The 26,976-nt window shown below is 53.6% G+C and overlaps 1 protein-coding gene across 1 annotated transcript; it reads right to left on the reverse strand.

Annotated features, from left to right (window-relative positions):
- On the reverse strand, positions 1 to 26,976 carry PPL (periplakin). Its single transcript, XM_034065741.1, has 22 exons — positions 26,846 to 26,976; positions 17,375 to 17,474; positions 16,718 to 16,872; positions 16,079 to 16,199; positions 15,524 to 15,649; positions 15,215 to 15,256; positions 14,938 to 15,099; positions 14,287 to 14,394; positions 13,664 to 13,759; positions 12,522 to 12,644; positions 11,440 to 11,586; positions 10,497 to 10,648; positions 9,879 to 9,976; positions 9,429 to 9,586; positions 8,277 to 8,455; positions 8,035 to 8,173; positions 7,032 to 7,225; positions 6,243 to 6,393; positions 5,874 to 5,957; positions 4,811 to 4,927; positions 4,077 to 4,169; positions 1 to 3,592 (listed from the first exon to the last, which is right to left on the reverse strand). Exons 1-22 carry the CDS (start codon positions 26,905 to 26,907, stop codon positions 908 to 910), a joined length of 5,292 nt encoding a protein of 1,763 aa, XP_033921632.1. The 5' UTR covers positions 26,908 to 26,976; the 3' UTR covers positions 1 to 907.

Below are 26,976 nucleotides of genomic sequence, written 5' to 3' on the forward strand. Positions count from 1 at the left end.
TGATTGGAATCACTGCCTTTTTATTTTGTACTATAAATAGAATTCCCCTCTATTTCCCATACCCTTACACGAGTAAATGAAACATGTAGATGTGTGTAACTCCAACCAGTAAAATACCAGCACAAACGGCTTTGAACCATGAGGTGAACGAACTGTTCTGAAGGCACTCTGCATTTGGGTACAGCTGTTTGTTCTACACGACCCTCTCGTGTTGGGCAGTACTGCCACCTCTTCACATACTTTTTGTTGACCTCTCTGGTCTGTGAATGCTCCTCCTGGATCTATAGCTGATGCCATCAAAGTATATCTACTTCACTGTTCCCCAGCAGCACAGGCACGTAGGTGAACAAGAGGATGGTGTTTAGGTGTTGGTGTGGTGACACTGAACTGAGATGTGTAGCACACCTTTGTTTTTACACAGCTGGTGTTCTTGGAAGGTGATCCCATCGCTCATAGTGAGTTGTGCATGACGGAACTGTCTGGCTTACCAACATGCAGCTGATGGAACCAGCTCCTGCTGGTCACCTCAGCGTCATCTTGACTTTCAGTGTCTAAGGACTGCGATGTATAGCTTTTTATGCGACTATGCTGAGGAAACTGCAGGTTCTACCCAGTCTTTGGACTTCAGGTACTTCACTGTCCTGAGGCTTTTGTCTTGGGTTTTGTTAGGTTGAGTGAGTAGGTAGGGATGAAGAGGGGTAGAACGTTTTGCTGTTGTCCTAACAAACATGTTCTCTACTGCTGGTGGTGCTTTTCCGCAGTGTATGACAGCAAGCAGTGTGGCTTCGTAGCATGACTGGGGCAGAGGCTCTAGCATTTTGGAAGACGCAAAGGAGGGCAAGGATTTGCAGTGATCTGGTAGGTAACAACTGGTGCAGCTCTGATCAGCTGCTCTTCAGGAAAGTTTCTAAAGTGGAGGGAGTGCTGTGTAGTTACTTCCCGACACCAAGACTGCCAACTCCTGGATCGACATCTCCTTGTTGAGGTAACTGTTGTACTGAGCTGTGGTTAGCCTCCCACTCTTCAGGGCATCCTCAATTGAGAACTCTCTACCAGACTTCCTGTCAACGATCACAGACGATTCCCCATTGGGACCCTTTATGGAGATCTCCTCCCAGTCACATTCCTGGTTCTTCAGTTTGACAAACAGGCTCCACTCAATGAGGCCAAACACATGAGCTTCCTCTGGAGACATTTCTTTTCCTGTATCAGGGTCAATGACGACAATGGAGCGCCTCAGGTGGTTCTCTCTTTGTTCCCTCTTGATAGCCACTGTCTTGAGGCGATTTTGGAGTTGCTCGATCTCTGCATCTTTTTCTCTGGATAACTGCTTCAGATCATCTAACTCTCTTTCCAAAGCTTGGAATCTGGAGTCTAGGTTTATTCCACTGTCCACATGGGTCATGTTTCTCAGATCCTGAGCTTCTGTTGCTGTGAGTTCAATCTCTGACTGCAGTCTCCTGGTTTCCATCAGCAGGTTCTGTTTCTCAAGGTGTAGTTTGTGATTCTCCTCCCTTAATAAGTCTAACTCCTTTGATGACTTGGAGTTGTTGAATTCCACCTCTGACAGCCTGGTTTCAAGGCGATTAATATCTGCATCTAACTCCCTCTTACGCCTGCTTTCTTCCTCCAGATTGCTCTTCAGCTTTTGAATCTCATACTCAGTGTCTCCTTTGTCCACCTGGACACTCTCTGAAAAGACCACTTTCTCTTTGACCTCCATCTTCTCCAAAGAAAGGAGCTTCTTTCTCAGGGCTTCTAGTTCAGTTTGCAGGACTTGTCTCCGGTGCTTCTCTTCTTCTAGCTCCAGCTTGAGGAGGGAGTGTTCCTTCTCTTGCTGGGGATCTTGCTGAAGGATCACTTTTTGTTTCACAGTTACTCGTTCTGTTGTCTCCCTTTCCTGTTCTTCTAACTCATTCAGCCTAATTCTCAGCCTCTGCACCTCCAGCTCGGCCTCTCTGCGTGCCTGTCTCTCCTTCTCCAGTTCTTCAAGCTGACGCTCCAGCTCCGACCGCCTCCTCTGCAACTTGCGGAGCTCCTCACGGAGGCCGTCAATCTGCTTCAGCTCGCTCTCGATGCTCTGAGAGAAGGAGCTGACTTCGGCTTTCAAGGCAGGATCTTGCTCATATTTCACTACTTCCTGCTGGACCACCTTCTCCTTCACTTGGGAGAGCTCTTCCTCCTTCTGTCTTACTTTCTCTTCTTGAAGAAGGCGCTCCCTCTCCAGGTCAATGTGTTTAATCTGTTCATCTGCTAATTGCACTCTCAGGGACTCGACCTCCTCTCTAGTCTTGGGGTCTTCCCGAAACTGCAGAATTTCTTGAACAACTTCTTTCATATGCACTTGAGGTTTGGTGTCTTTCAAAGCTTGTATCTCTTGTTTCAGCTGGTAGATTTCAAGGTCAGCTCTTTCAATTGCTCCTGTCCTCTCAATTATTTCCTCACGGAGCCGCTGTAGCTCCTTTTCAGTTTCTGGATCATTCTTGTATTTAATGACTTCCTTAATGACTTCTTTGACTTCTACCAGTGGCCCTCTGTTCCTCAGAGCAGCCAGCTCGTTCTGGCAGCTCTTCAGCTGTTCGTCACCACCTCGGTATTTCCTCTCCTGTTCTACCAGCTCCAACCGAAGGTTGGCAACTTCATTTTCAGCCTTGGGATCTGGGCGCACAATCTCACGCACTTTCTCCTGGACGACCACCTTGGAGTTCTCTTCCTCCAGCAGCTGGATCTTCCTGAGCAGCTCAGCCTTCTCCCTCTCATTGGAACGACCCTTGGACTTCTCATCTTCATATTGGCGCCGGAGCTCATTCACCTCTCTCTCAATGGCCAAGTCTTTCTCTACCTTCAGCACCTCCTTGACAGTGATTTTGCCCTCGGCGATGGCCCGTTCCTTCTCAAGACGTTTGAGCTTGTCCTGGAGGAAGCTGAGCTCTTCCTCGTGCTTCTGACGAAGGGCGCTCTCCCTCTGCTTGCTCTCTTGCAACATCCGGAATTCCATCTCCAGCTGGGGGTCGTTCTGCAGCTTCAGCACCTCCTTCTCTGTTACCTTCTCCTGCTCTTTGTTCTTCTCGCTGGACAGCACAGCGATTTGTTGGCGTAAGAGGATGACTTCATTCTCTCTAGTTCCTTCCTGCCTCCTGAGCTCTTCCAATTCTTCTTTGAGCTTCAGGATTTCATTGGCTTGAGCCTTGTCTTGTTCAATACGCAGTACCTCTTTCACTATATACTCCTGCCCTCCCTCCCTCTTCTCGTGCTCCAGAACACACAGCCTGATTTTAAGAGCCTCCAGCTCATCCTGGAGGACCTGGTTCTTGCGCTGCTCTTCAGCCAGGTTTTGCTGCAGTTTGTGGAAACTCTCCTCCAGCTGAGGGTCAGGCACTTTCTTCAGCAGTTCTTTCTTAACGACAGTTTCTTGGGGCTTCTGGTTTTGCAGGTAGACAATGTTGCTCTGAATGGCTTTGATCTCTGCTTCTAGCTGCTGCCGACGCTGCGTCTCATCTTCAAGTTCCTTTTTCAGCTTCCAGACTTCTTCCACAGGCCTCAGGGATTTTTTGCTCTGAACAAAGTCTTCTGTCACTTGAACCTCTGGTTGCTGTTGAGAAAAGAATGTGTAGTCAACAACTACCAAACAATCATACTTTCGGTGCTCATTTCCAGTGCCTCCTGTGACAATATGACAGGGGGATGTTGAGCTTGCTTTATGGCGGTTGCTTGTGGCCAATGCTGAACAAGAGGTATATGCACACAGGCTGCCCTTGAACAGATCTGTGGATTCCCAGCATGAGAACTGCTTTTGCAATGCCCATTGCTGTCAGAACAAAGCTTTTAGCCACGAGGGACACTAATGCTGACCTGGTTTGGCAAAAGTGTTAAAAATGATGCAAAGCTTCTTAGGGTGAGTGGGAGATGGGGCTGGGAAACACAGAGAGGTTGTCTGCCTGATGTGTCTGCTGATTAATGACTGGGGGCTACAAAACACTGCATTTGTTTCCAGTTCAACTTGTAACACAAAGGCACATGTGTGTATTATTTCCATGCCTCCTTTCAGTATCACAGTGCTCCTCGTCATCACTTACCTGCCGCAGGAGGCTCTGAGCAAACTCCAGGTTCTGCAGCCTCTGTTTGTTCACAGCATTTACTTCGGTGAACTTGGCTGCCAGAACAGCTTCCTGTGGATCAAAAATGCATTGGAAAGAGGTGGTAGAACCAGGGGAGCTTGGGTAAGACTTACTTCATAGAAACAACAGGCCATAAAGCAGCAACCCTGGGTGCTCTGCTAAAAACCTTCTACCTTCTTTGGGGGAGCTTTAGGGGAGGAAGAGTGATTCTCAGCCACACACATTTGTTGTACTGTATGTTTCCTACTCAAGATATGCAAAAATTGCAGCTGAGGAAGAACCAGGTGGACACTTCCTTCAATAGGCAGGATGAGTTTGACGCAGACATTGAACGGATCCTGCATAAAGAAAGTAGCTTGTGGCCTGCTCTCACTGTGTTTCTGTCTAGCATGTGATCTTTGGTGGTGAAATCTCACTCTGAAAGTTTGGAGGGATGAAAACTTTCAGGGTTTGGCTTTTCTTCCCCTTTTCCCCCTTTCAGAAAGTGCTCCATCCAGTGTCTTTATTCTGGCCAGTCCAGCCTAGAAAATGGATGCGTTAAGAATGATGAAAAATCCCTTCTTCCCCTGACTCTCTGCCCTCCCCTACAGTCCCTTCATGATTAAAGTCACTGACAGTAACTAGAACTGCCTGCAAAATCCCCACTAGTTCCAAAAGCTGTCATAGCTCTCTGTGGGTAACCCCTTCTTTACCTCCTCTTTCACTTTTGCAGCTGGAGACTGGAGTCTGGGCTTCTTGCTCATATACCCATTGCGGCCGTTCTCCAGGTCCAGGATGGACCGCAGCTTCTCAGCCTCCAATTCATAGTCCTGTGGGAAGGAATTCCCAGGCAGAAAGTGAGATCACCAGGTCCCCATCATGCACAGATCTCTCCTAAACCCTGGCTTTAACAACGTCTTCCATTGACCTGTGTTTTAGGCGAGTTGCTGAGGTTGATGGGACCCAGAGCACTGGAGGCAGAGCCTACCAGCAGTCTGGGTCAGGTACAGTCGCGTGACCATAACAGTGCAGCTGCAGTGTGTGCTGACTTTGGAGTTACCCCTTACTAGTGCTGGGTTTAGAGTGGAAATCCTCCTCTGCCGGACAATAACTCTGAGCCAGTTGCCATGCTGATGGCCATATGATGTCAATGTTAGAGTAGATACAACCTGTGCTGACTGAGCAAGAGCACTAGGCTTGCTTTATGGAGCTCCTTGCAGGATGTAGGTGATTCTCCCCCTCTACTCTGGTGAGACCCCACCTGCAGTTCTGTTCCAGCTCTGTGGTTCTCAGTACAAGAAAGATCTGGACCTGTTAGAGTGGATTTGGAGGAAGCCATAAAAATGATCAGAGGGATGAGTACCTCTTATGAGGACAGGCTGAGAGAGCTGGAGTTATTGAGCCTGGAGAAAAGAAGGCTCCGGGGAGACCTTATTGTGGCCCTTCAGTACCTAGAGGGAACTTAGGAGAAAGCCCTTGCAGGCCCTTAGCAACAGGACAAGGGATGATGGTTTTAAACTAAAATAGTGGAGATTCAGACTAGATATAAGGAAGAAATTTCTTACAATGAGGGTGCTGAGGCACTGGCACAGGGTGCCCAGAGAAGCTGTGGCTGCCCCATCCCTGGCAGTGTTCAAGGCCAGGCTGGATGGGGCTTGGAACAACCTGGTCTAGTTGCAATGGGGTTGGTCTAGATGGTCTTTAAAGGACCCTTTCAACACAAACTATTTTGTGCTTCTGTGTTAGTTCTCCCAGCAGCAGACTTGCAGTCCTTACCTTCACTGCCTGCTGGTACTGCTGAGCTGTGGCAGAGACCTTCTGCACCTCCTGTTCCTTGCTTGCAATGTCACTGAGGAGCGCCTGGCATGCACAGAGACACACATCAGAGGGAACACCAAATCCAAACACATTGTTCAGCCTTTTTGAGGGTTGCCATTTTAAAGTTACAACCCTGAGAATGACAACCTTCTCAAGCTGCCCTGCTATGTGTAAGCAAGGCACACGTAGGACAGTGGGACCTTATAGCATAAAAGCATATAAATCAAGTAACTATTTATAATTTTCTATTTGACATTCGGGAGCTATCTCAGTCCTATTCCTTATCTTTTCCTGTGGAGCTCCCAGAGTGCACTCAAACAGAATTACCGCTTGGTTCTTCAGCTTGATCTCCACTTGCTGGATGTTGTCAGTCTCCTGCGGCTCATAGTTGGGGATGTTGCACAGGAACTGGTTGACTTTGTCATAGTTGCTGCGGTAGTTGGAGTAGGCACTTTCTGCTTTCTGCAGGGTCTGCATTCTGCAGGAAAATTGGCTCAGCTTCAGCACTGTCACATCTCCTTTGTCTCCTGCAAACACCTCCTAACCCATCCCCACTTCCCCTGCTCCCTAAAGACAGATTTGAGACAGAGTTGTTCCCTTGCCAAAATCTCCATCTCTGTTGTAAAAGTGTTTAATCCTACAGACTGCCCAGATTGACCCAAGCATGCCAGAAACCTCCTTTCCTCCTTAGGTCACCCTGGAAGCCCTTCTGCAACTCCTCATTCCCCTGATAGTGTTATGCCTCTTCCAGATTCACAGAAACCCAGATGGGTTTTGGTTAAGGACCTCAAAGCTCCTCCAGTTCCAACCCCTGCCACAGGCAGGGACACCTTCCACCAGACCAGGTTGCTCCAAGCCCCGTCCAACCTGGCCTTGAACACTGCCAGGGATGGGGCAGCCACAGCTTCTCTGGGCACCCTCAGCACCCTCACAGGGAAGAACTGCTGCCTAATGTCTAATATAAATATGCACTCTTTCAGTTCAAAACTACCTCCCCTTGTCCTATCACTACATGCCCAGTGGCATTCCACATTCGGTGTAGTTCCAACTCTGCTGTAAATATTCCAGCTCTCCAGGTTGGTCCAGTCGTGGCTAGATTCTGTCCCAGAGTCTTACCTGTGATCAATCTGCTTGCTAAGGTTGTTGAAGCGCTGGTTGAGTTTGTAGAGCTCAGCTTCCTGACGTTCAATGTCAGGGCAGTGCTCCTGGAACTTGCTGGCCAGCGTGTTGGAGCACGTCTTTGTCCTCAGCAAGTTCTGCTCTGCTTCATTGAGCAGGAACCTTTTGGACTGGAGCTCAGTGCTCATGGCCTGTGGAAAAACAGGAGAGAGAGATTTTCCAGGGCTGCACACGTGCCAGACTTCTGCCACTGTTCCCCAGCAACTTCAGCAACTGCACTGGAGCTGCAGAAAGTTGAGCTGCAGTAGTGCTCTGAGCTGTGGAGAAACAATTTAGAGGCCTGCATTGTAAGCAGAGCCAGCTGATAAACCTGATGGGGTGAAAAGCTAGCCCTTGCTCCCTTCTCCACCTGTTAACCCTTAAAAGCAAGCATACTATGTGCAAAATATATTTGGTCCTCCTTATGCAAGCCTGAAACCCTGTTACTGCCAGTGTAACAACACCAGAAGGAGCTGCGGAAGTTTTGCATGCTGCTCTGAACCTGGGGACTTGATGGAAAAGCTAAAGAAGGTCAGAAAGCTCTAGCCTAACCAGTCCTTGGCCTTTCTACATTTTGGCTGGTAGCTTTTCCTAGTGGTGTTTGTGGAGCCTTGCTAGGTCCAGTTTTCCAAGCATCAGGCCACTGTGTAGCTTTTTTATCCTATTATCCTTTTTTATCCTAAATAGACTATTTTATCCTTCACTCCTCTATTAGTCCTTTTATCAGATCACAAGTATTCAACTGGCATTTGATTTCTGGTTTGGGACTGGAAATGGCTTGTGTTTAAAGTAGGTGAGATTACTGCAGTTAGCATGGTCTCACCTCCAGCTGGGGTGAGAAATCCCTTTACCAACTGAGTTGAGCTTGTGACGTGAGTAGCAATTGCCCCAGCTGTTGGAAAGTGGTTTTGTATGTGGAGCATGTCAGTAGGGCAGAAAACGCCCTGGAGAAAACACTCACCAGCAGCTCTTCTTTCTTACGGTCTACCACGTGCAGGTCCTCTGGTACCGTGTCATCTGTGACCAGCTGGTTCTCGTAGGTAGACAACAGATCTCGGCCTTGTTGGAGGCTCCTCTCAAGGTGTGTGGCCACCTCAACTCTGTATGGACACAGGAGGAAAGGTGTTCATACACACCTGCACCTACTTCCTGCAGGACCCTACGTTATCCCAGGCTCAAGCCATGATTTAAGCCGTGACTTACTTCTCTTGGGCAGCGCTGAGCAGCTGGACAACGCGGTCGTACTTCTTGTTGGTGTTCTCCACCTTGTTCTTTACTAAGGTGGCGCTGCCGGTGTTGGGCACAGACTCAATGAAGACCTCACACTCCTGGATCTTCCTCGTTTTCTCGGGTTCAATGCGACGGACCTCATTGGTGATGTTCTGCAGGAGGAGTAAAGCCACTATAGCAACTGAACTAGGGCCTTCTGCCTACAAAGCAGCTGACCCTTGGCTGTCCAGTGTGAGAAGAGAGGTCAGGGCTGAGGGCTTGTTTGATGGCAGGTGCCTTTCAGCCCTGTAGGGCTGAAAACATACTATTTGGGCTATTTTCTGTTGATTTTTTTCTCTTCTGGGCAGTCTAGCTAGCCCTTAGCAAAGAAACTGGCTGGGGAGTGGATCCCAAGAGCTCCAGCTCTGTTAGGAATGTGCTGGACTCCTGTGGATCACTGGGCTCCTCAGCCTGATGGATGAATTTTGGCCTAAGCATCAATGAGCTGCAGGCAGTTGGAGCAATTTGCTTTCTGTTGTGGTAGCACTTGGATTTTTACACAGCCCGTGGCAGGTGATGTAACCAGGACCTGAACTTCCTCCTAAACCAAAGGAGGTTTGTGGCATGGAGTATGGCTTAATTAGGGTTCTGAAGGAGAGGAAAGGATTGGGATGCTACCAGCACTGGACCCAGCAGAGCAGGTCCACAGGGAGAAACAATGCCCTGAACCATAGGTGTTTTTCTGCTCCTTTCTGAGCTGGTGATGGTGGTGGCAAAGTTTAACAGCTACTTGCTGAGACAAGGGAACAGGGCACAGGACAGGGCATATGGGCAGGATCAAAACTCAAGGGCTTCCCTCTCTTCCTCACAGCCTGCACTCTGCAGCCATCACTTTCTTCCAATTCAACCTTTCTGTGACCGAGCTGGGCCAGGACCAGGGCAAAGGTTTATGGCTTGTGAGGCTGCTCAAAGGGCTGCTCCCCATCCGCTGGAAGAGGCAGCAGCTGTAAGCATCACTCCATCCCTGTGTGTTCCTGGCTCAGGGAGAGCTTGCAGCACCCAGCATAGTGAGGACCACCCTGCAGACCCCCTGGGAGGAACATGGTCCATGTACAGAACTGTCCATGGGCTGCCACAGCCCCATACCTTGAGGTCCTTGGAGCGCTCAGTGCTGTCCTGCACAGCCCGACTCTGCTCCAGCGGTGGACGGAGGTTTGCTGTTATGGCTTTCTCCTGCTTGTCCAGGTCGCTGTTCACCTTCTCCAGCCCTGCCAGAAGCTGGCGCCCCTGAACCGATGCAGCATCTGCATAATGGGGGGGACCGGGCTCAAGACGGTTGGAAGCTGGGTCTAGGCTAATCCCACTGGTGAGTGCAAACCCGCAGCTTCCTCCTCTCCCTGAGCCCTGCCTGCTGCAACTGCAGCCTGGCTGTTCTGCCCCTGCACCCAGCCCAACACTCTTGTCCCAGGACCGTTAGGAGATGGAAAGCTCTCAGTGACATCCCCCTAGGATGGACCACCACCTAAGCTCAAGGCTACAGCAGCCACCTTGTGCCTGGGAAGGGGCAAGCCTCAGGCTGCCCTTCCAGAGCCTCACCTCCAATGCTGTCTGCCTTCAGCCCCTCGTAGCGCTGCTGGAGGATGTTCTTGCAGTTGGTTGTTTTCTCCTTCACGCTCACGTAGCGATTGGCAATTCTGCATAACAGGACAGCATGGACATGAGATCAGTCAGGCCCTTGGTCCCCTCCATCGCCCTGGTGCTCATCTCAGTGCTGATCCGGGAAGGAGATGCAGCTCTAGAGGGGCTTGTGGGACCTGGCCCCTCTCAAGGCAGCCTTGAAGCAAGGTGGTGAGAGGCACCTTCACACTGTGTTGGTGATGGGGTAGAGTGGTGTGGTCACTGGAGGGTTGAGAGCAGGGGACAGGCAGCAAAGGCAGCCACCTGCCTGCTGAGAGAGACACGGGCAGCTCCCCCTGCCATAATCCCCCTGGAGGAGGGGGGGACCTGGATGTCTCTGAGCTGACCCCACTTTGCCAGGTGTGATCTTGTGTGCAAGAAGGAGGGTGCAGGAATTCCTTCAGGAGGAGGAGGAACCTGCTTAGGCTGCAGGAATCGAGGCAGGAGCCCCCCATCAGCACTGCTAGATGCATTGTGCAGCACTGGTGGCATGGCCTGGGCTGGTGGAAGCAAGGGCAAAGGCTGTGGGGCACATACTGGTCTGCCAGCGCTATTGCTTCTTCATCAGGCGGGGGGATCATGAAGCAGACCCCTGGGGCGCTGATCTTGTCTCCTGAGCCGTCTGCCACTTCCCAAATGTCTCCGCTGTTTTTCTGCAGGGTGTAGTGGGCTCCTCGGTTTATCTGGCCCTAGGGAACAGGAACCAGTCACAGCAGCAGGTCAGGACACACCACCCACCCTCCTCCACGCCGGCAGCCCTGGGGAGCTGCACTGCAGGGAGGCAGGACTGGCATAAACCCTGATCTCTTTGCTTGGCACCCTCTTGCCGTCTCCAAGTGTCTGTGGCTTGCCAAAAGCCCATGTGCCTGCTCCTCCCTCCCCAGAGCCTCCAGGTATGAAGCCATGCCTCCTCTTGCAACAGCCACAACAAGCAGATTCCCACTAGGGCAGAGATGAGAAGGCGTTCCTAAGGCTGTGCTCGGCTTTCCTTTCTGGAGAGGCAGGCAGCTGAGTCAGCTGGAGCTGCTCACTCCATGCCAGGCCCCTGCCACTCCTGGGGTGGCTGCTGGCTTTGTTGGCCTATCCCTTTGTTCAGCTACCCAAGACTGATCCCATGATGGTGGGGATGAGGGGATGCCTGCTGGGGCTCTGCCAGTGACAGTGGGGAGTTCATTTGATCAGAAACATGTCTGGACATCTTCATCCCAGTGCAGGGAGTGTTGGAATGTGACAGCCGAGCTGTCACAGCCTCCTGAAGGGTGTGTGATGGGCACGCAGTCCAGAGGCTGTGTTCCTCCCAGATCCCTCCTGAGCTGCAGAACCCACTTTCCCCCCGAGGTGAGCACCACCTTCACCTTATCCCCACTGCAGAAGACATTGTTGCTTGGGCACTGGCAAAATCTCTTCCATCCCCAGTGGCCCCCAAGGAGCCGTTCCCTTACAGCACCCCTGCACTGCTCATGGGATGAGGGGATGTTACCTGCTCGCCTTCATACTCGCAGAGAGCCTCCACGGGGATGGGCTGGAGCGGCGTCTGGCGGCGGTACCGCAGGGGCAGGATGTGCTGGCTGCGCTCCTGCAGCGACTTCACCACCTCCTCGTACTTGTCCAAGGCCTTCTCCTGGTCCTAGCACAGGGCAATGACCAAAACCAGTAGGGGAATGTGGGAAGATTGAGCTTTTGTGTTTTCCCAGCTGGGAGGAAAGTGCACCAGTGTACAGCTGGGACAGAGGCTGTGGCTTCTCCTTTGCTTATGCTAGCGAAAATGGTTCCTGGGTCCTGCTCTGCAGCTGTTGTTTCTCCACCTCTGCTCCTGTGCTCTCCTGCTTGCTTTTGCAGCCATGCTGAGGACTGAGATTATGCCCACAAGTTCCCATGTCTTAGCACTAACCCCCAGGCAATGCCAGGCATGCCCCAGTTCGTGGTCCACATTGATGTGCCTGCATGTTGATGGGTAGCCCCCTTCCCAGCTATTAGCTCTACTTCTAGAGTCTACTTCTAGACTAGAGTCCCAATGAAAGGCTCTCATCAGCTGCTCTATCTCTAGCTGTGCAAGTGGGTATCCTGTAATGTGGAGTGGGCTGGAACAGGCAGGAGGAGAGGGACATCTCTGAGTAACAGCTATCAGCTGTCCTGGGACACGTGCATCAGCTGGGCCTGCTGCAGCACGCTGGGGCTGGGGCTGGGCCAGTGGCCAGGCTCAACACAGCCCTTCCCGAGTGGGTGATCTCTCTCAGCACCAGGCTCTCGCAGCACAGCACGTTCCACACCTCCTCTGGCAGCAGATCTAAATCTGCTCCCACCCTGAGTGAGCACTCACTGAGAGAGAACAAATAAAAACCAGCCCAGCAAGCAATTAGGTTGCTATGGGAGAGGCAATCTCTTAGCTGGAGGGGAAGGAAGAGATGTGTGAAGGCCAGGCAAAAGGAGGCAGCGGTGTGGTTCTGATGCTTGCCCTTCTGAAAGCTGGGCTAGATGCCTGCACTGGCAGGGATGTCCCTCCCTTGGTGCCTAAAGGACACCAGCTCCTGCTGCTGTGGACCTGCCTGCTCCAATACTCACATCCAGCTCCCGGAGGAGAGACTCCAGCTGGTATCTGTCCTTGAACTCTGGGCTGAATTTTTGGTCCAGGTCTGTATCTACCTTCTTCAAGAGCTCCTGGGCATCCTTGGTGTCCTTCTGAAACTGCAGAAAGGCCAAGCCTCTTGTGAGAGAGGGTCCTGCTGGAACGTGGAGCAGACCCACCCCAGCACCATTGTCCTCTCACTGCCTAGAGCAGGGACAGCCACGGGGAGCTACAACAGGCATGTGGACACCTGGAAGTACATGGAGAAAGGCAAGGATTTGCCATTTCCCATGCTCAGGGCAACAGAACTGTCATGACAACCAAGGGCAGCTTATTCTGTGTGTGTGTCAGCTTCTCCTGCAGTGTGGTTAAATCCCACCTTTCCCTGCCCTCACTTCTGTTTCAGTTGGACAGCATCACGATGGTGTGTGATGCATCACGATGGTGTGTGACGCCTCTGCTGAGGAGGCAGAGCCAAGCCCTTCCACACACAAACCACCCCCGGGGGCAGTTATTCTGTCAGATCCCCACAAAAGGCACTGCCTGGGCTGGGCACCACAGTTTAGCTTTGGCAACAGACTCATCACGTCAACACACCCAGGCTGTGGGAGAGGAATCCAGCCCGACCTGCTTGCTGCAGAGCCTCCCTGGCTGGCGGATGCCATTTATCCACAGACATCTGTCTGCTGAGCTCAGCCGGGTGCTGAGCCCCAGCACAGGGCTCCCGGGGCGCAGCTCTGCTTTCTGTGGGTGTCATTTCCCCCTGTGGACCTGTTCCACTGCCGAGTGGAGCATACAAAGTCTCCCTTTGCCTTGGTTTGGGGGTGAGGTGCCTCTGTGAGACACCTCTGCTGTACTGCAGACAAGGATGTCCTGCAGACACCTGACCCTCAGCACTGAGCGGATGCTCCCTGCAGGTCATACTTTGCCCAAGCAATTATTGGGTTTTGAGCAGCTATGACTTGTGCTATAGCAGCTCAGGGTGGTCCCTCCTAGCCTTAAACCCCCATAGATTAACTAGAGCACTCAAGCTCTTCTACTCTATTTCCAGAGCAGCAGGAAATTGTTCATATTCTCAACTCAGCCCCTACTCTCTAGGCTGCTCAGAGCAAACACCAGTTTTGCTGGGATCTGGTACCTTGTGGAAGTCCTCCATGAACTTCAGGTGGCTCTCCTCACAGATCAGCAGGTTGAGGTACTCCTTCCAGTCAGCGTGCACTGCCTCGATGTGAGCCTGCAACACAGGGGTGGGAGCTGGATGTCAGCAGGACACTCTACAGTACCCCAAGCCGCCCACCAGAAAGTACCAGTTTCCATCTTGACCAAACAGCCCCTTGGCTGCTTCTGAAGCCACCCAGATGTTGTCAAGTCAAAGCTAGGATGGGAATAGCAGAGAGCTAGACCAAAGCTGGGATGCTGTGATGGGAATGTGGGGCTGGGTGGAAGGAGGTGGCAAATCCTGTTGCCTTATGTCCATCTTCCCATCAAAGGTGGAATTTGCCACCATAATTTCTCCTTTGTAGGTAGGCACAGAGTAATTGCCACAGGAATGAAGAAGATGAGAAGAGCTCTTTACATTTATCTCAGCTCCTCTGATGGTGTTTACACACTTAGAGGTGAAGGAGACTATTTTCTTACTTGGCATCCCAAGAAGCCAAGACAAGAGTCACACTGGCACCAGGTCCCACACTGGAGAAGGGCTGGGTGAGTCCCCTGAGCTCTAGGGTGGGTGGGAAACTGGAACCCATTCCTGATGCTCACCTCGATGGCGTTCTTCCCAGGGTGATTCTGGGCAAGCAGCTGATCTCCATCTGCGTGCAGCTTGTTGATAGCTTCCTCCTTCTCCTCCAGCCTCCGGTGGATGAAGTTCTAGATGGAGAGAGGTGAGATAATAACGATCCAAACGCAAATAGAGGCGATCCTGCCTGCATCCTGTGGTTGAGCTACTCTGAAAGGGCCTGAACAACTCCACAGGACAGACAGCGTGAAGTTCCCCCACTGCAGCTTTTGCTTTTCCTTTCCTTGCAGATGTTGCTAAAGATGTGACTCTTGCCAAGTGAATGCTGAGATAAGGAAGAGAATAAGGAAGCCACTGAGCTTCCTCCTTGTGTTATCTTTGGCAGGAGGAAGAATTAACCTTACTATTCATGCACTATCACCTGCACATCTCAAAGTGCTTCACAGAGTCACAGAATGGCTTGGTTTGGAAGGGGCCTTAAAGCTCATCCAGTTCCAGCCCCCTGCCATGGGCAGGGACACCTTCCACCAGACCAGGTTGCTCCAAGCCCCATCCAACCTCCTTCATGATGGAACAGGGGAAACTGAAGCACGGGATGTGTCCAGCCCCCAGCCCACTCCCCAGCTCTATGCCCAGCACCCAGCCAACACGGGGTGCGGCGAGTGCACACACACCTCATACTGGCGGCGCCGGCTGGGGTAGTCCAGGTTGTGGTCGCTCCAGTCGTAATGGGTCCTGTCCTTTGCCTGCTGATCCAGCCAGTAGAGCTTGTTGGTGCAGCGCTGCATGTAGTCTTGCAGGGAGTTCAGATCCTGCTGCCGCTGCTGGGAGCTGGCCTGGGAAGGGTCAAAGTGGAGAGCTCAGCCCAAAGGTCCTCTCTGGCTGGGCCACCCAACAAGGGGCCCCTGCCAAAGAGGATCCCTTGTCCCCAGGACTCCAGAGATCTCTTACCAGCAGCTTCTGGTACTTGTCTTGGAAGTCGCTCATGTATTCCTGGTAAGGGAGGAGAAGCAAGGCAAGAATTAGGAGGGTGACTCTGGAGACTGGTGGCCTGGCAGGGGCTTGCTGATGAAGGGGGATGTGGGGTTTATGGAATGTGCTTCATTGTACAGCTAGAGTTGGTGTGTGACGCTGAGCTCTGAGGTGTGGATCTGGGCACCCACCCAGTCTGGGTATAGCAGCTTGGGTGGTGGGATGCCCTCATCTTCAGGAGCAGCCTGGGGCAGAGGCAGCAGGGAGAGGGCAGGAGGCAGAACTGACCTTGCTGCCTTCCTTGGCGATGTGCGGGCCAATGGCCATGACCTCATTGTGGAAGATGTTGTGCTCTTCTACTTGGCTGTTGACCAGCGGCAGGTCGGTCCCAAAGCCCTTGCTGCTTAATGCATCCTGCAGTGCACAGGAGCTGGGGTTAGTGATGAGGGAAAGGGATGGGGTGGCTGAGACCTAGGAAACACTGCTTGGAGGTGGCTGTAGAGCTGGGCTTGGATGGGCTCCAGTGCTGGCAGTGTGTGGATGCTCAGGAGCATGTGGGTGAAACTGGCTGTGCTGGAGGGCAGCTGTGGGAAAGCCAGTTTGGGGTTTTCTAAAGCTTTTCTGGCTGGAAGAGTGTAGGGAGTAGGTTAAAAGTAAGGGCCTTGTCCTCTGCACCCTCCCCTGCCACCCAGCACCCTAGCTCCTTCCCATGCTGACTGCTGCTCCCACCATAAAGATGCCAAGAAGGTTTCCAAGAGCCTGTTTCTCCGTAGGGAGATGCATGAAGTCCTGCCCAGGCCAGGTCCCTGGCACTGATGGTGGCACTGATGGTCCCTTTAGTACCTGTTTCTCCTCAATCACTGTTGTCCAGTTGACCTGGGGCTCAATATGCTGCAGGGGGAAGCTGTAGATCTGGTTGTGTTTCACACGCAAGTTTGCCACTCTTTCCTTCAGCTGCCGGATGCTGCAGGAGGGGAAAGATGAGGGTGGGATGTAGGATGTGGGTATGGACCAGCATTAGCACTGGGAGCTGTAGGTGATCCTCGCCCAGGCCCTCATGGAGGGGGGAGATTGTCCTTAGGGGCCCCTGGATAGACCAACACTGCAGGTGGGCTGCAGCAGCTGCGTTGTGCAATGGGCTGGGGAGGGAGAGGGCAGAGGTTCCTGTGCAGCCATCCTGTGGTTCCTGTACAGCCCAGGGCTGCTCAGAACATTCACCCCCTTGGGGCAGGCTGGAGCAGGGGACAGCATGGTCTGCCCAAACCATGGGCAGATGCCACCCCTCCATGCTCTGTGCAGAGCTGCCATCAGCAGGCATGGAGCCGTTCTCACCCTACACATGCCCAAGGATCGCTGCAGGTCAGGCACCTTCATGTGAACTGGGACATAAAGAAGCCTGTGGTGACCCACCAGCTGCAGGCAGGAGCTGAGCAGAGCCCCTGGAGAAGCATCCTTCCCCCTGCGAGACTCTGGGGTACTCACTCTTCTGTGATCATGTCACCCTGGGGGTGCTTCATGTGCCGGGCGATGGCTGCGTCCCCATCCAGCACATAGAGCAGCTTGTCAGACTCAGTGAGCTTCTGTGCGGTCAGGTCTTTGTACTGTGCTACCTGGCAGGCCTTGATCTTGTGCAAGTCCTGCCCAGGAGAGAGCAGGAGGAAGGGTCACCAGGGGAAAACAAACGAGAGGTCATCCCACCACACTGTGCCTGGGCACCAGAGATGGACAGGAGCTTTGCTATCTCACATCCTCCCAGTGATGTATTTTGCTTTCCCTCCCCTGTGTTAGCCTTGAGGCAGGGCTGTGGCTGGGGGGCTGCATCACCTTGGGCTGCATTATACTCTCTCTCAGAGGAGGATGGTTCAAGCCCACTCTCTTCCATCCAGCTGCTTGCCTGCTGGGATGCACATCCAGGAATGCACATCCCAGCTCTGCCCAGCCCTGGCTAGGGAAGAATTCTGGGGCCCTGTTGCACCCTGCCATGAGCTGGGGGAACCCACGCACCCCTCATCACAGCCTGGAGCCCCAGCACAGGGAAGGGCAACCATACACATGTGTACCGGGGGAGAGGAGATGGCAGCAAAGCGGGAGAGCTGCAGCAGGAGGGACAGGGCTGCTCGGAGGAGCCCGTGTGCTTACATTTTGCATCCGGGAGTCAGTCTCCACAATGTTTTTCTCCACCTGGTCGGCATTTTTCTGCAGGCGCTCGATGAGCTCAGTCAGCTCCTTGCTGGAGATGCTGGGGACAAAGAGGGGGACTCGTCACCCCACAAACATGGCCACAGCCCCAGGCTGCTGCTGGGGGCTGCCCTGGGGGTGCTGTGACCCTGGGGGTGGCCAGGGGCCAGTGGAGCCTGCCAGGCCCTGCAGCTGCCTGTGACTCACTGCAGCATTCCCAACACTTTCCAAAATACTCCGCTGTGCCAGGAGGGGGGTGGCGCGTGGGGATGCAGTGTATCCCACACGGGGAAATGGGAGCGATGCCATAGGCGAGCCTGAGCCTCCCCTGGCTTTGGAGCACGGAGGAAAAGAACAGTTTGCAGGGGACAGGGAGAGAGAACCCAGACCCCATGCACACAGTTTGAGGCTGTTGGCCATGCCCAGGGCAGTCCCTGCCTTGGAGCCCCTGCTGTGTCCCTCCATGACATGGCCAGAGCCTCCTTGCTCTGTGAAGAGCTCTAAGCAATTCAAACCAAATAAAGGGATAGGACAACACATGCTGTATCCATCTTTCCGTGCTTTCTCTCATGCTAGGCCCCAGATTTTGCCCCCAGGGTGATGCTGGTCCAAGCCTCCCTGTTTGCAGCCTCAGCTCGAGTATCCTTATCCCTGTTGCAGAGCCAGAACAACCCATGGCACAGCTCCTGCATTGCTGGGTTATTGTAAACATTCCTCCCCTTGCTGTCACTGGCTGCAAGGGGAGGTCGCAGCCTGCCAGAGCTGTGTGCCCACAACAATCCCACTGCAGCTCCAGAGGCAGGGAGCTGGGCAAGCTCCTCAGCAGTGGGACAGGAGGGTTCCTCCTGCCGAGGTTGGTGGGGAGCCTGGGGCTCATGTTCCGGCTGAGCCGCTTTGCCATGCAGGCTTAAGCCAAGGGCTGGCTCACTGCTATCCCAACCACTGTGGAGTGGAGATAATGAGCCTTAATGGCCTTGTTATGTGGTGGTAGAATTAATCTTTAGATGGCACTTGGAAGTGTTAACAGCTGTTACAGCTGCTGGTAGGTGAGTTGTGTGTCTCCTGGGCAGGCTGGGGGAGCACAGAGGTGCCTGGTGGAGCACCAGCATCCCAACCCTGCTCGTCATGGCACAGAAAGCTCCTGCATGGACATCCTCATTCAGCAGCTGGGTCAGCCCAGCTCCGAGGCATCCTGCAGCACCGAGGTCCCTCCCAGGGCAGGGGTCGAGCCTTTCCAGGACAGCACCAGGCATGTCCTCCTGTCTTTCCACAGCGTGGTTGGCCAAAGCTGAGAGTGGACGTGGCTCATCGACCGAGGCAGCCCTGGTGCTTTGCAGTGGCTTCCTTGGACATGTCCTAGTGCTCAGTTGTCCGCAGGTAAAAGCAGTGCATGGCCTTGTCTGTGCTGTGCAGCTTGGGGACGGCATGCAGCCTCCAGTGAGGACACCTCACCTTGCTGCCTTTCCAGTGCGGGCACTGGGGCACAAAGCTTGGCCAGTCTGATCTGACCAGCCTCCCCCTGGCACTGGTCTGAGCTGCAGGACACACTCCTGCCTGCCATGTGTGCTGTCACTTTCAGTGCAGCAGAACAACACAAAACCCAGCTCTGGGCTCGTTCCTCCCACCCTCAAACCCTGCCCCGGGCTGCAGGAGCCTCGTAGCATCCAACAGCACCACAGAAGTTCACACTTTCCCAGAAAGATTTGGCATGGGAAGGATTTACACTGATTCTCCTCTTTTAAGAGAGGCTGCATCATGAGGACAGTGCTCATCATGGCTGATAGTCTTGTGTTCATCGCTGCTGCTGCTGGCACCTCCTGATGAGCAGAGGGATTGCTGTGGTTCTGGGCCCTCTTGCATCAGCAATGATCCAGGTTGGTGTTTCCAAGCAGAGGAGCAAACGCAGGGGTGGTTGTGAGTTGTGTGGCTGGTTGCAGTAATGGCAGGAATGAATTCCATTTTCTGTTCCATAATCACAGATGGAGGGTGCAGGGGTGGCTGGATCCTACTGCAATGCTAGAAGCAGCTCCTCAAAATCCGCTTTGGGGTTTCTTCTAATCTGCGTCATCCCATGTAAACCAGGGAAGACATCAGATGAAACCAGGGAAGAGAAAGTGGTTTGAAGCCAGGTGACTAAGATGTGCTGCACGTGTTGGTGTGTCTTCAGATGATGGCTGCTCTGAGCTGGCATCTCCTGCATCCTGAGAGAGCTTCCAACTGCTATGGAGCCTTCCTCATGTCTCACCAAAAAGTGGAGGCCGCCTGAGCTTTGAGCATGGGAGAGGCTCATTATCCAGGTGGGAGCTTGGGATGCTTCACTGTGATAGCCAGGAGCTGAACTGGCACTGAGCGGGGCTGGGGGTGGGCTGGCAGGGCTTGCTGGTTCATCAGCATGTTCCCTAACTTGGTCCTGGTGTTTCCTAGCAAGCCCAAGTGAATCTTCAAGGTTTTAGTGTATCTACAGCATGGAATGGAAGAAACATCCCAAAAAGCACAGGAATCCAGGGGCTTTTCTAGTTCTGATTTTGACTGAAGCTTCTGAATTGTATTGAGAATATAAAATTAAGCCAGGGGTCACTGGGGATCTGTGGCCATGCTATGTTTCAGCCACAGCTTCCTGAGCTGTTGCTGCTGGTCTGGTCTAGCAGAGCTGAGCCTGGAGCCTCTGCCTGGCCTTTGTGCTTACTTTGCATCAGCAAAACTGATCTCGGGAGCTGGGAACCAGGGAATACCCTGACCGTCTTCCTCAGGTACCAGCTTTGGCAGGCCACTGTGCGATGGGCGTGACGTGTCAGGGCGAGGATGACTTCTTGTGCCCTTCTACCCCAGGTCTGAGCCACAAGCTCTAATCGCCCCCATTAACCTCCCTGCTGCCGAGCCAGTGCTGCTTGCTCCCTGCCCAAGCTGATGGTGCTGCCCCCGGCCGTCCCTCCCTCCTTCCCACCCACCCAGTGCCGAGGAGCCCAGCGTCGGGGCAGAGGCACCCTCCAACCCCATCCCAGTGGTACCTGGGGGGTGAAAGCCCCTTCTCCAGCACTGCATGCGCTGGGGCTGGGGGAGGGCGAAGGGCAAAGGCTGGGGTTCCGCTGTGTCAGAGAATGGTTTGCCTGGTAACCCAGAAACTGCTGCTTCAATGTGCAGTATCGGAGTGACCAGGGAAAAGACGGCGCTTGCTTGGAGCAAGCAAGGACATGCTCGGTTGTAATGTGGGCCCGGCTCTGCTGCTCAGCCCCACTCCCCTGACGCACACAAAAGAGCTGCTTGCTCTCTCCACCTCTGTGGTTTACACAAGAGGTTTACACCGGCTGAGGTTTTGGTACAGGGAAACCTAATATAAACCTCCCATGGGAGCTGGGTTTCAAACACCTGCTGCAGCAGCAGGGGAGCTGCTCCTCCACACCTCAACCTGTGCTGAACACAGTGCAGGACCATGAGCAGGGAGGTGCTCCTGCTCACCCCACTGCTGCCTGAAACACAGAAGCAGTTAAGTGTGCAGAAATAAGCACAGAAATAAGAGAGCTAAGAAAGGAAATAATAGAGATCTTATTCATCACACTTATTACTTCTGTGCCCCTTAACCAAGCAACCTGTACATTACTGATAGAACATCAGCCCTCTTAATAAACTGCCTGACCATAGTAGGGTCTGTGTTAATGTCCCATGATGATGAGCATGATCCTTGCATCTGTCTGGATGTCAAGCAGGGTTCCAGAGGGACTGGCTGGGAAAGCTGAAACCTGGCTGAAATCACCATGCCAGGGAATGGAGGATGTCAACTTCCCTGTGCCCTTCATCTGCTGAGAGGAGGAAGATGCAGAAGAAACACAAGGTGATGGGTGAAGTGGTGAGGAAACTTTGGCTGGACCAGGAAAGGTGTGTGGATGGGATCCCTTTGGGAAGCTGCTGGGAAGAGTCACTGGTGACTCTGGAGCAGAGCTGCAGGCAGGGTAAGGCAAAGGGCAGCCAGAGCCTGAAACCAGGCAGGAGGGGATGTCCGGAGCATGGAGCAGAGTGAGGAGGGTGGGATTTGGCTGTGGCCCAGCTGGGAAGAGCAGGAGCAAAGGCGCCCGGGGCACAGCCCTTGTGAAGCAAGGGGGGAATGCAGAGCTCTTGTGCTAACAGATAAGCCTTTGTCTGAAGGATGAATAAATAATAATAATAAAACCCGCCTGGAAAACCTGGCTTTGCCATTGCTGCAGAGCTCCAACCTTTTCTGGTGAGGGAGGAAGAACTGATGTCACTTTGAAAAGCTGCACAGGGCAGAAGGGTTATTTCTCTCCAATGCTGCCTTGAGCATCATCTGTCTGGCACGAAGGACCCACGATTATTCCCATGAGGACTGGGAGAGTTTCTCCCAGCTGCTGCTCCATGGCAAATATCACTTCATCCATGCACCACATCCGACCTCAGGTGATGCTCTGTTTCTGAGGGTTTTCCTTTGGGTTTGCGGTTTTCTCTTCGGGTTTTGTTTGTGTGTTTGGTTTTTCGGTTGTTTGGTTTGGGTTTTTTTTTAAGAGAGTTTCTTACTAACACAATGACAATTATTGTGATATGGAAACTGCTGCTAAAACCTGGCCTTTTTTCTTTATTCCTACCTTCCTATCTCTTCCCATTAGGTTGCACCCTCACTGGTAATAGCACTTTTTGGAGCGAACTTCCCCACAGCTGACATCTCTGGGCTGTCCCTGGCTTTGCCCTTCTGACAGGTGGTAGGAAACCCCTTTCATTGCTCAGTTTCCTTTTCTTTCCCCAAACAAGGAGGCAATTTCACTAATCCCCAAAGTGAGGATGTCCAAATAGATATTCCTGGAGTTCCGGCAGCTTCAGCTGTTCCTGGGAAGGCTCCTGCTGGGAGCTTGTCCTGTGGGTTAACAGGAAGGGCTCTGTGCTGGATCTACCCCTTCTCTCCTGCTGGGAAACCTTCCCATGCCCAGAGCTTCTCCATGGTGGGAATGCTCAGCCAGGGACAAATGCTGGTTGAGAATGGAGTCTGTGCATGGATCCTGGTCCTGCTTCCTGCATCCCACTCCTGGGATGCAGTGACTGCTGCTCTAGATTCCATTCCCATTTAATTTCCATCCATACAGGTTTCATAAAGCCTATACCCTCATGAGCACTGCTGCTGGAGACTGGACTTAAACTGCACAAATCCTTCAGAAGGCCACAGCACAGAACCATCAACACCCTTAAAGTTCACTGAGCCACAGCTCCCACGGCATGATACTTGTGCAGCTCTGATACTGGAGTGAAACTGCAGCAGGGCAGAGGACAAGGGCTGGGCTTTGGCTTCAGTAATTCAGGTTTGGGAGAGATTAAAATCTGGCTCAAAACTCTGGAGCAATGTGCCATCAAGCATCAAGTAAGGGCGTAGCTGGACAGCATGGTTGTTGTGCTTAGTCCAGCTTGTTTAAATTGTATTTATCTTCCCTCGTAGCAGTGGTGATTGTAATGTACATGGAAATTAAAGCAGAAATAGGCCAAAGCAATGATGGTGAGGTTTGCTCCGGCGTAAATACAGAGCAGGTCCCCTGACTCACGGGCTGTCTGGTCCCTAGTGCTGACTCCAGCCCTACCACACAGCCTCAAGACATAATGCCAACCCTGCAGGCAGAGCTCCTGCCCCCCTCCTCCATGGGCACTGGGTCTCCTGACACTGTTAAGGGTCTCCAGAGTCCTCGGTGATGAATGCTCTCACCAAGGATGAACATCTTTCCTGGTGGTAGGAGCATGAGTTCTAAGGCTGTGAGCTCAAGGCTGAGCTGTGTTTTATACTTCTTCTGTCTTAGGCTGGACTATCTAGGAGAAAACCAACCTCCTGTTTTCCAAGCATGGCAAAGAGCTTGGTAAAGGTAATGGGAAAGGAGGGAGAGGGTATTCCCCCCAGACTATGTCCCTATTCAAAGCTTCTGCCTTCCCTTCTAGGGACACATATACAGTCTGCTAACAGCACAGTAGTCATGGGCAGTGCCACATGAATCCCCAGGGCCTTATACTACTGGGACGGGGTGAGCAAAAGCATAAAGTAATCAACTCCCTGAGACAAAAGAGATGTCATCATCATCATCCACATTCCCCAGACAAAGCAGGGAGATGTCCACATGTCTCTGGTGTGCCCAGGATCGAATGGAAGTGGCTACTGAGCCTGGAGACCACAAGCCCTAGCCAGAGCTGCAGCAGATATTCCCACGAAGAGACTCAGACACTGCTCCTGCTGAGGAGTGCATCAGAAACCAAATCCTGGGGAGTGGTTCAGGAGCATCACCTGCACTGGGGATAAAGAAACTGCTAGTGCTGTGAGTGGTGCTGGGAGGTGGGCAGATGGATGGGGATGTGGTCCAGGGTGCTCAGCAAAGGGCTTTGCCAGGGTTTTCCTCTGGTGCATGGCCAGTGTGCTCCAAGACTCAGCTGGTGTTGCTGAGGATGGCCGAGCAGTGGCAAGCCACAGAACTGGACACCAAGTCATCTTCAAATCCTTGCAGGATTTTGTGCTGCTCCTGTTCTTTCCCCACTGTTGCTGTATTAGAGCTGCAAAGCAGGCTGGCTTCCCTTCTTACCAACACCAGCGAGGGCTGGCTGGCCTCGAGCTGCAGAGGTGGTTGCATGGAAGCACACAGGCTTCCAACAGCTTTGGATGGGAGGCTGAGTTCAGGGCTGGGGAAGTGTGGCTGGCTGCATCCAGAGTTACAAAGAGTGTTTTCATGGGCAGATTACAGTGCCTGTCTTGAGCTGCATGGACTTACAGAATCCTGACTGTCCAGAGCTGCTCATCAAGATGCCGCCAGCATGGAAAGGGCTTGTTCCCTGGCTGAAGAAGCCACCAAGACTCACAGGGGCTCTTCATCAGGCTGCGATCTGCTGTAGGATGGTGCTTCCTGGTAAACCACTCATTGAATCAGCTGAGCTCGAAGCCTTGGCTCCTCACTGCTTGCAGGAAACATTCCAGCACCACGGCACACTTGCCAAACCGGAGCTTGGTTATTGCCCTATCACCACTGCACTGCCAGGGCTTGTCACCAGCAGCACCTTGCACTGAGCCCTGGTCTGAGGTGCAGCCCCTGCAGTCCCACCGCAGCCTAGGGTGAGCCCAGGCCATACCTGGTGTCGAAATCTCCATCCCTGTTCCCAGTGGGGTGGTCGGTGGGTTGATTCTAGGAGTGTTGCTCTGTTTTCCTGGCAGCAAAACCAGGCAGGAGCCCGGCAGTGCCTGGAGCAGGGGTTGGGACAGGAGCTCCTCACTGCTGCTGCTTCGCAATCCTTCTCCAGCAAGTTGTGTAACCGGTCCAAGCACCGGCTTCCCCATCTTGATGGTGGGGCTGTTTCCACACGGTGGGAGTGTTCCCTGGATTCACAGGTGTTTGTAAACTCCAACACAGGAATTAACAAATTGGGGCTAACGAGCAGAGCCCTCTCTGAGGTGTGCAGGGACAACCGGGTGCAGGGGGGGAGGCTGGCCTGAGGCCTCAGCCCTGTGCTGCCAACTCAGCCACCAACAGCCAGAAAAATGCGGATTTCAGCCTGGCCCGAAGCCTTCAGAGGTGCTCTGGCACCGGCTGGAACTGCTGGGCTCTCAGGCAGGGCGCACAGGGAAGGACACCTTCCGAAGCTCCATCTGTTCTTGGATGCTGTAAGCACAGGGTACCCAGTGCTAGCAAGGCTCAGGGTGCAGCAGCAGGGACCCCAGCCCCAGTCCCAGGGTGGGGATCACAGGGTGGGTCTGTCTCATCTTGCCTCCCAGCATCCTGACATTGCTCAGAGTCCTGAGCTACCAGTCCAGGTGTGGTGTTTCTCGTTTTCAAGCCTTCCACTAACACCCCCAAAGACCAGAAATGCAACCAGGCAGGGACACCCTCCACCAGACCAGGTTGCTCCAAGCCCCATCCAACCTGGCCTTGAACACTGCCAGGGATGGGGCAGCCACAGCTTCTCTGGGCACCCTGTGCCAGCGCCTCAGCACCCTCACAGGGAAGAACTTCTGCCTAAGAGCTCATCTCAATCTCCCCTCTGTCAGGTTAAAGCCATTCCCCCTTGTCCTGTCCCTACAGGCCCTTGTCCAAAGCCCCTCTCCAGGTTTCCTGTAGCCCCTTTAGGCATTGGAGCTGCTCTAAGGTCTCCCCTTAAGGAGTCTTCTCCAATCTGAACAGCCCCAGCTCTCCAATTTACACCATTATTCGACCATGGGAAAACTGGGGCCACCAGTGAGGTGCACGCTGAGCCTCAGAGGGCTCAGGGCCACCCCGTCTCCTCCTGCCAGCCTGCCCCAGAGCAGGAGCTGTCAGCAGAGCGTGCCCCAGGCTCTGGGAGCAGCAGCCTGGGCGTCCCTGCTGAGCCAGCCGGGCTGGGGGGAGCCGGCCCGAGGGCTGGAGCTGGAATCCCAGCCCGAGCAGAGGAGCTCAGCGAGTACCGCAGCCTGAGAGCGCCCCGCGTGGGGCAGCACCCTCCTCCCTCGGGGAACACCCCTCCAGTGACCACCGCACCCAGGGGCTCCCCGCACTGGTAGACGTCAGTCAGACCCTGCTGGGTCCTCAAAGACACCTCAGCCCCTACACCAGCTCCCCGGTTTCCTGCCAGAGGGAGATTTCTGGCTGGTCTGCGTCCCCCGGCCAGGGCAAGTACCTCTAGAGGGGAGGACGAACAAGACGAACAAGCCATGGGTTTCAATGTGCGCCAGCCATCCCGCTCCGCATGCTCCAGAGCCGCTGCAGCTCTTCTGGGAAACACGGGCCACGAGTCTGAACCGACGCAAATATCCACTTCTTTGGGAAAAATGTCCCCTGTGCCACCCGCTTGGTGCAGGCAGGGGCTGGGGCTGCCCAGTCTCCAGCCCCCTCCCGTGCAATGTACAATGGGGCTGAGCCTGCTGGGGGGAGGCCGCGATTTTTTTATGTCTTTTCCTTTTTAACAGCGACTTTCCGTAGAATGAATCATAATCAAAGAACGGTTTGGGTCGAAGGGACCTTAAAGCTCATTCAGTTCCAACCCCCTGCCATGGGCAGGGACACCTCCCACTAGACCAGATTGCTCCAAGCCCCGTCCAGCTTGGTCTACTCAACACGTTGCTCTCTTTTTTACGACCAGAGCAGCTGAAACGCGTACCCACCCCATCAGACAGGGCTGAGGGGAGGGCGATCGGCGCAATTCTTGGTCCTATCGGAGCAAGTGGCTGAAGGCTAAGGACAGCCAGGTTTGTCTTCCCTGAGAACCGACCCAGCACACCCCTGGGAAGTGAAGGAACCTGCTCCCGGAGCTGCCGCTGCTGCGATGCGAGGGGACTGGGGAAAAACCCTCCCTGTGTCCGCACGTGGGCGGAGAGGTGCGGACCCGGCTCGGAGAGGAGCCGACACAGCGGCCGGTGCCCGGGATCCGTGCAGGGATGCTCTGGGCTGGGAGCCGCGGGATCGCGGCGCTGCTTGTCCCGGCCTGGGGGTCACTCACCTCTTCTTCTGCACGGAGGGGCTGTATTTGCCTTTGTTGCGTTTCCTGAAGAGCGAGTGCATCGCGTCCCCGGCACGGCGCCCGCCGCGCTCCGCCTGCTCTGCCCCGCCGCGCCCGCAGCCTCTGCGCCG

The sequence above is a fragment of the Melopsittacus undulatus genome, chromosome 8 (genome assembly GCF_012275295.1).
Source record: "Melopsittacus undulatus isolate bMelUnd1 chromosome 8, bMelUnd1.mat.Z, whole genome shotgun sequence".
Taxonomy (NCBI): Eukaryota; Metazoa; Chordata; class Aves; order Psittaciformes; family Psittaculidae; genus Melopsittacus; species Melopsittacus undulatus.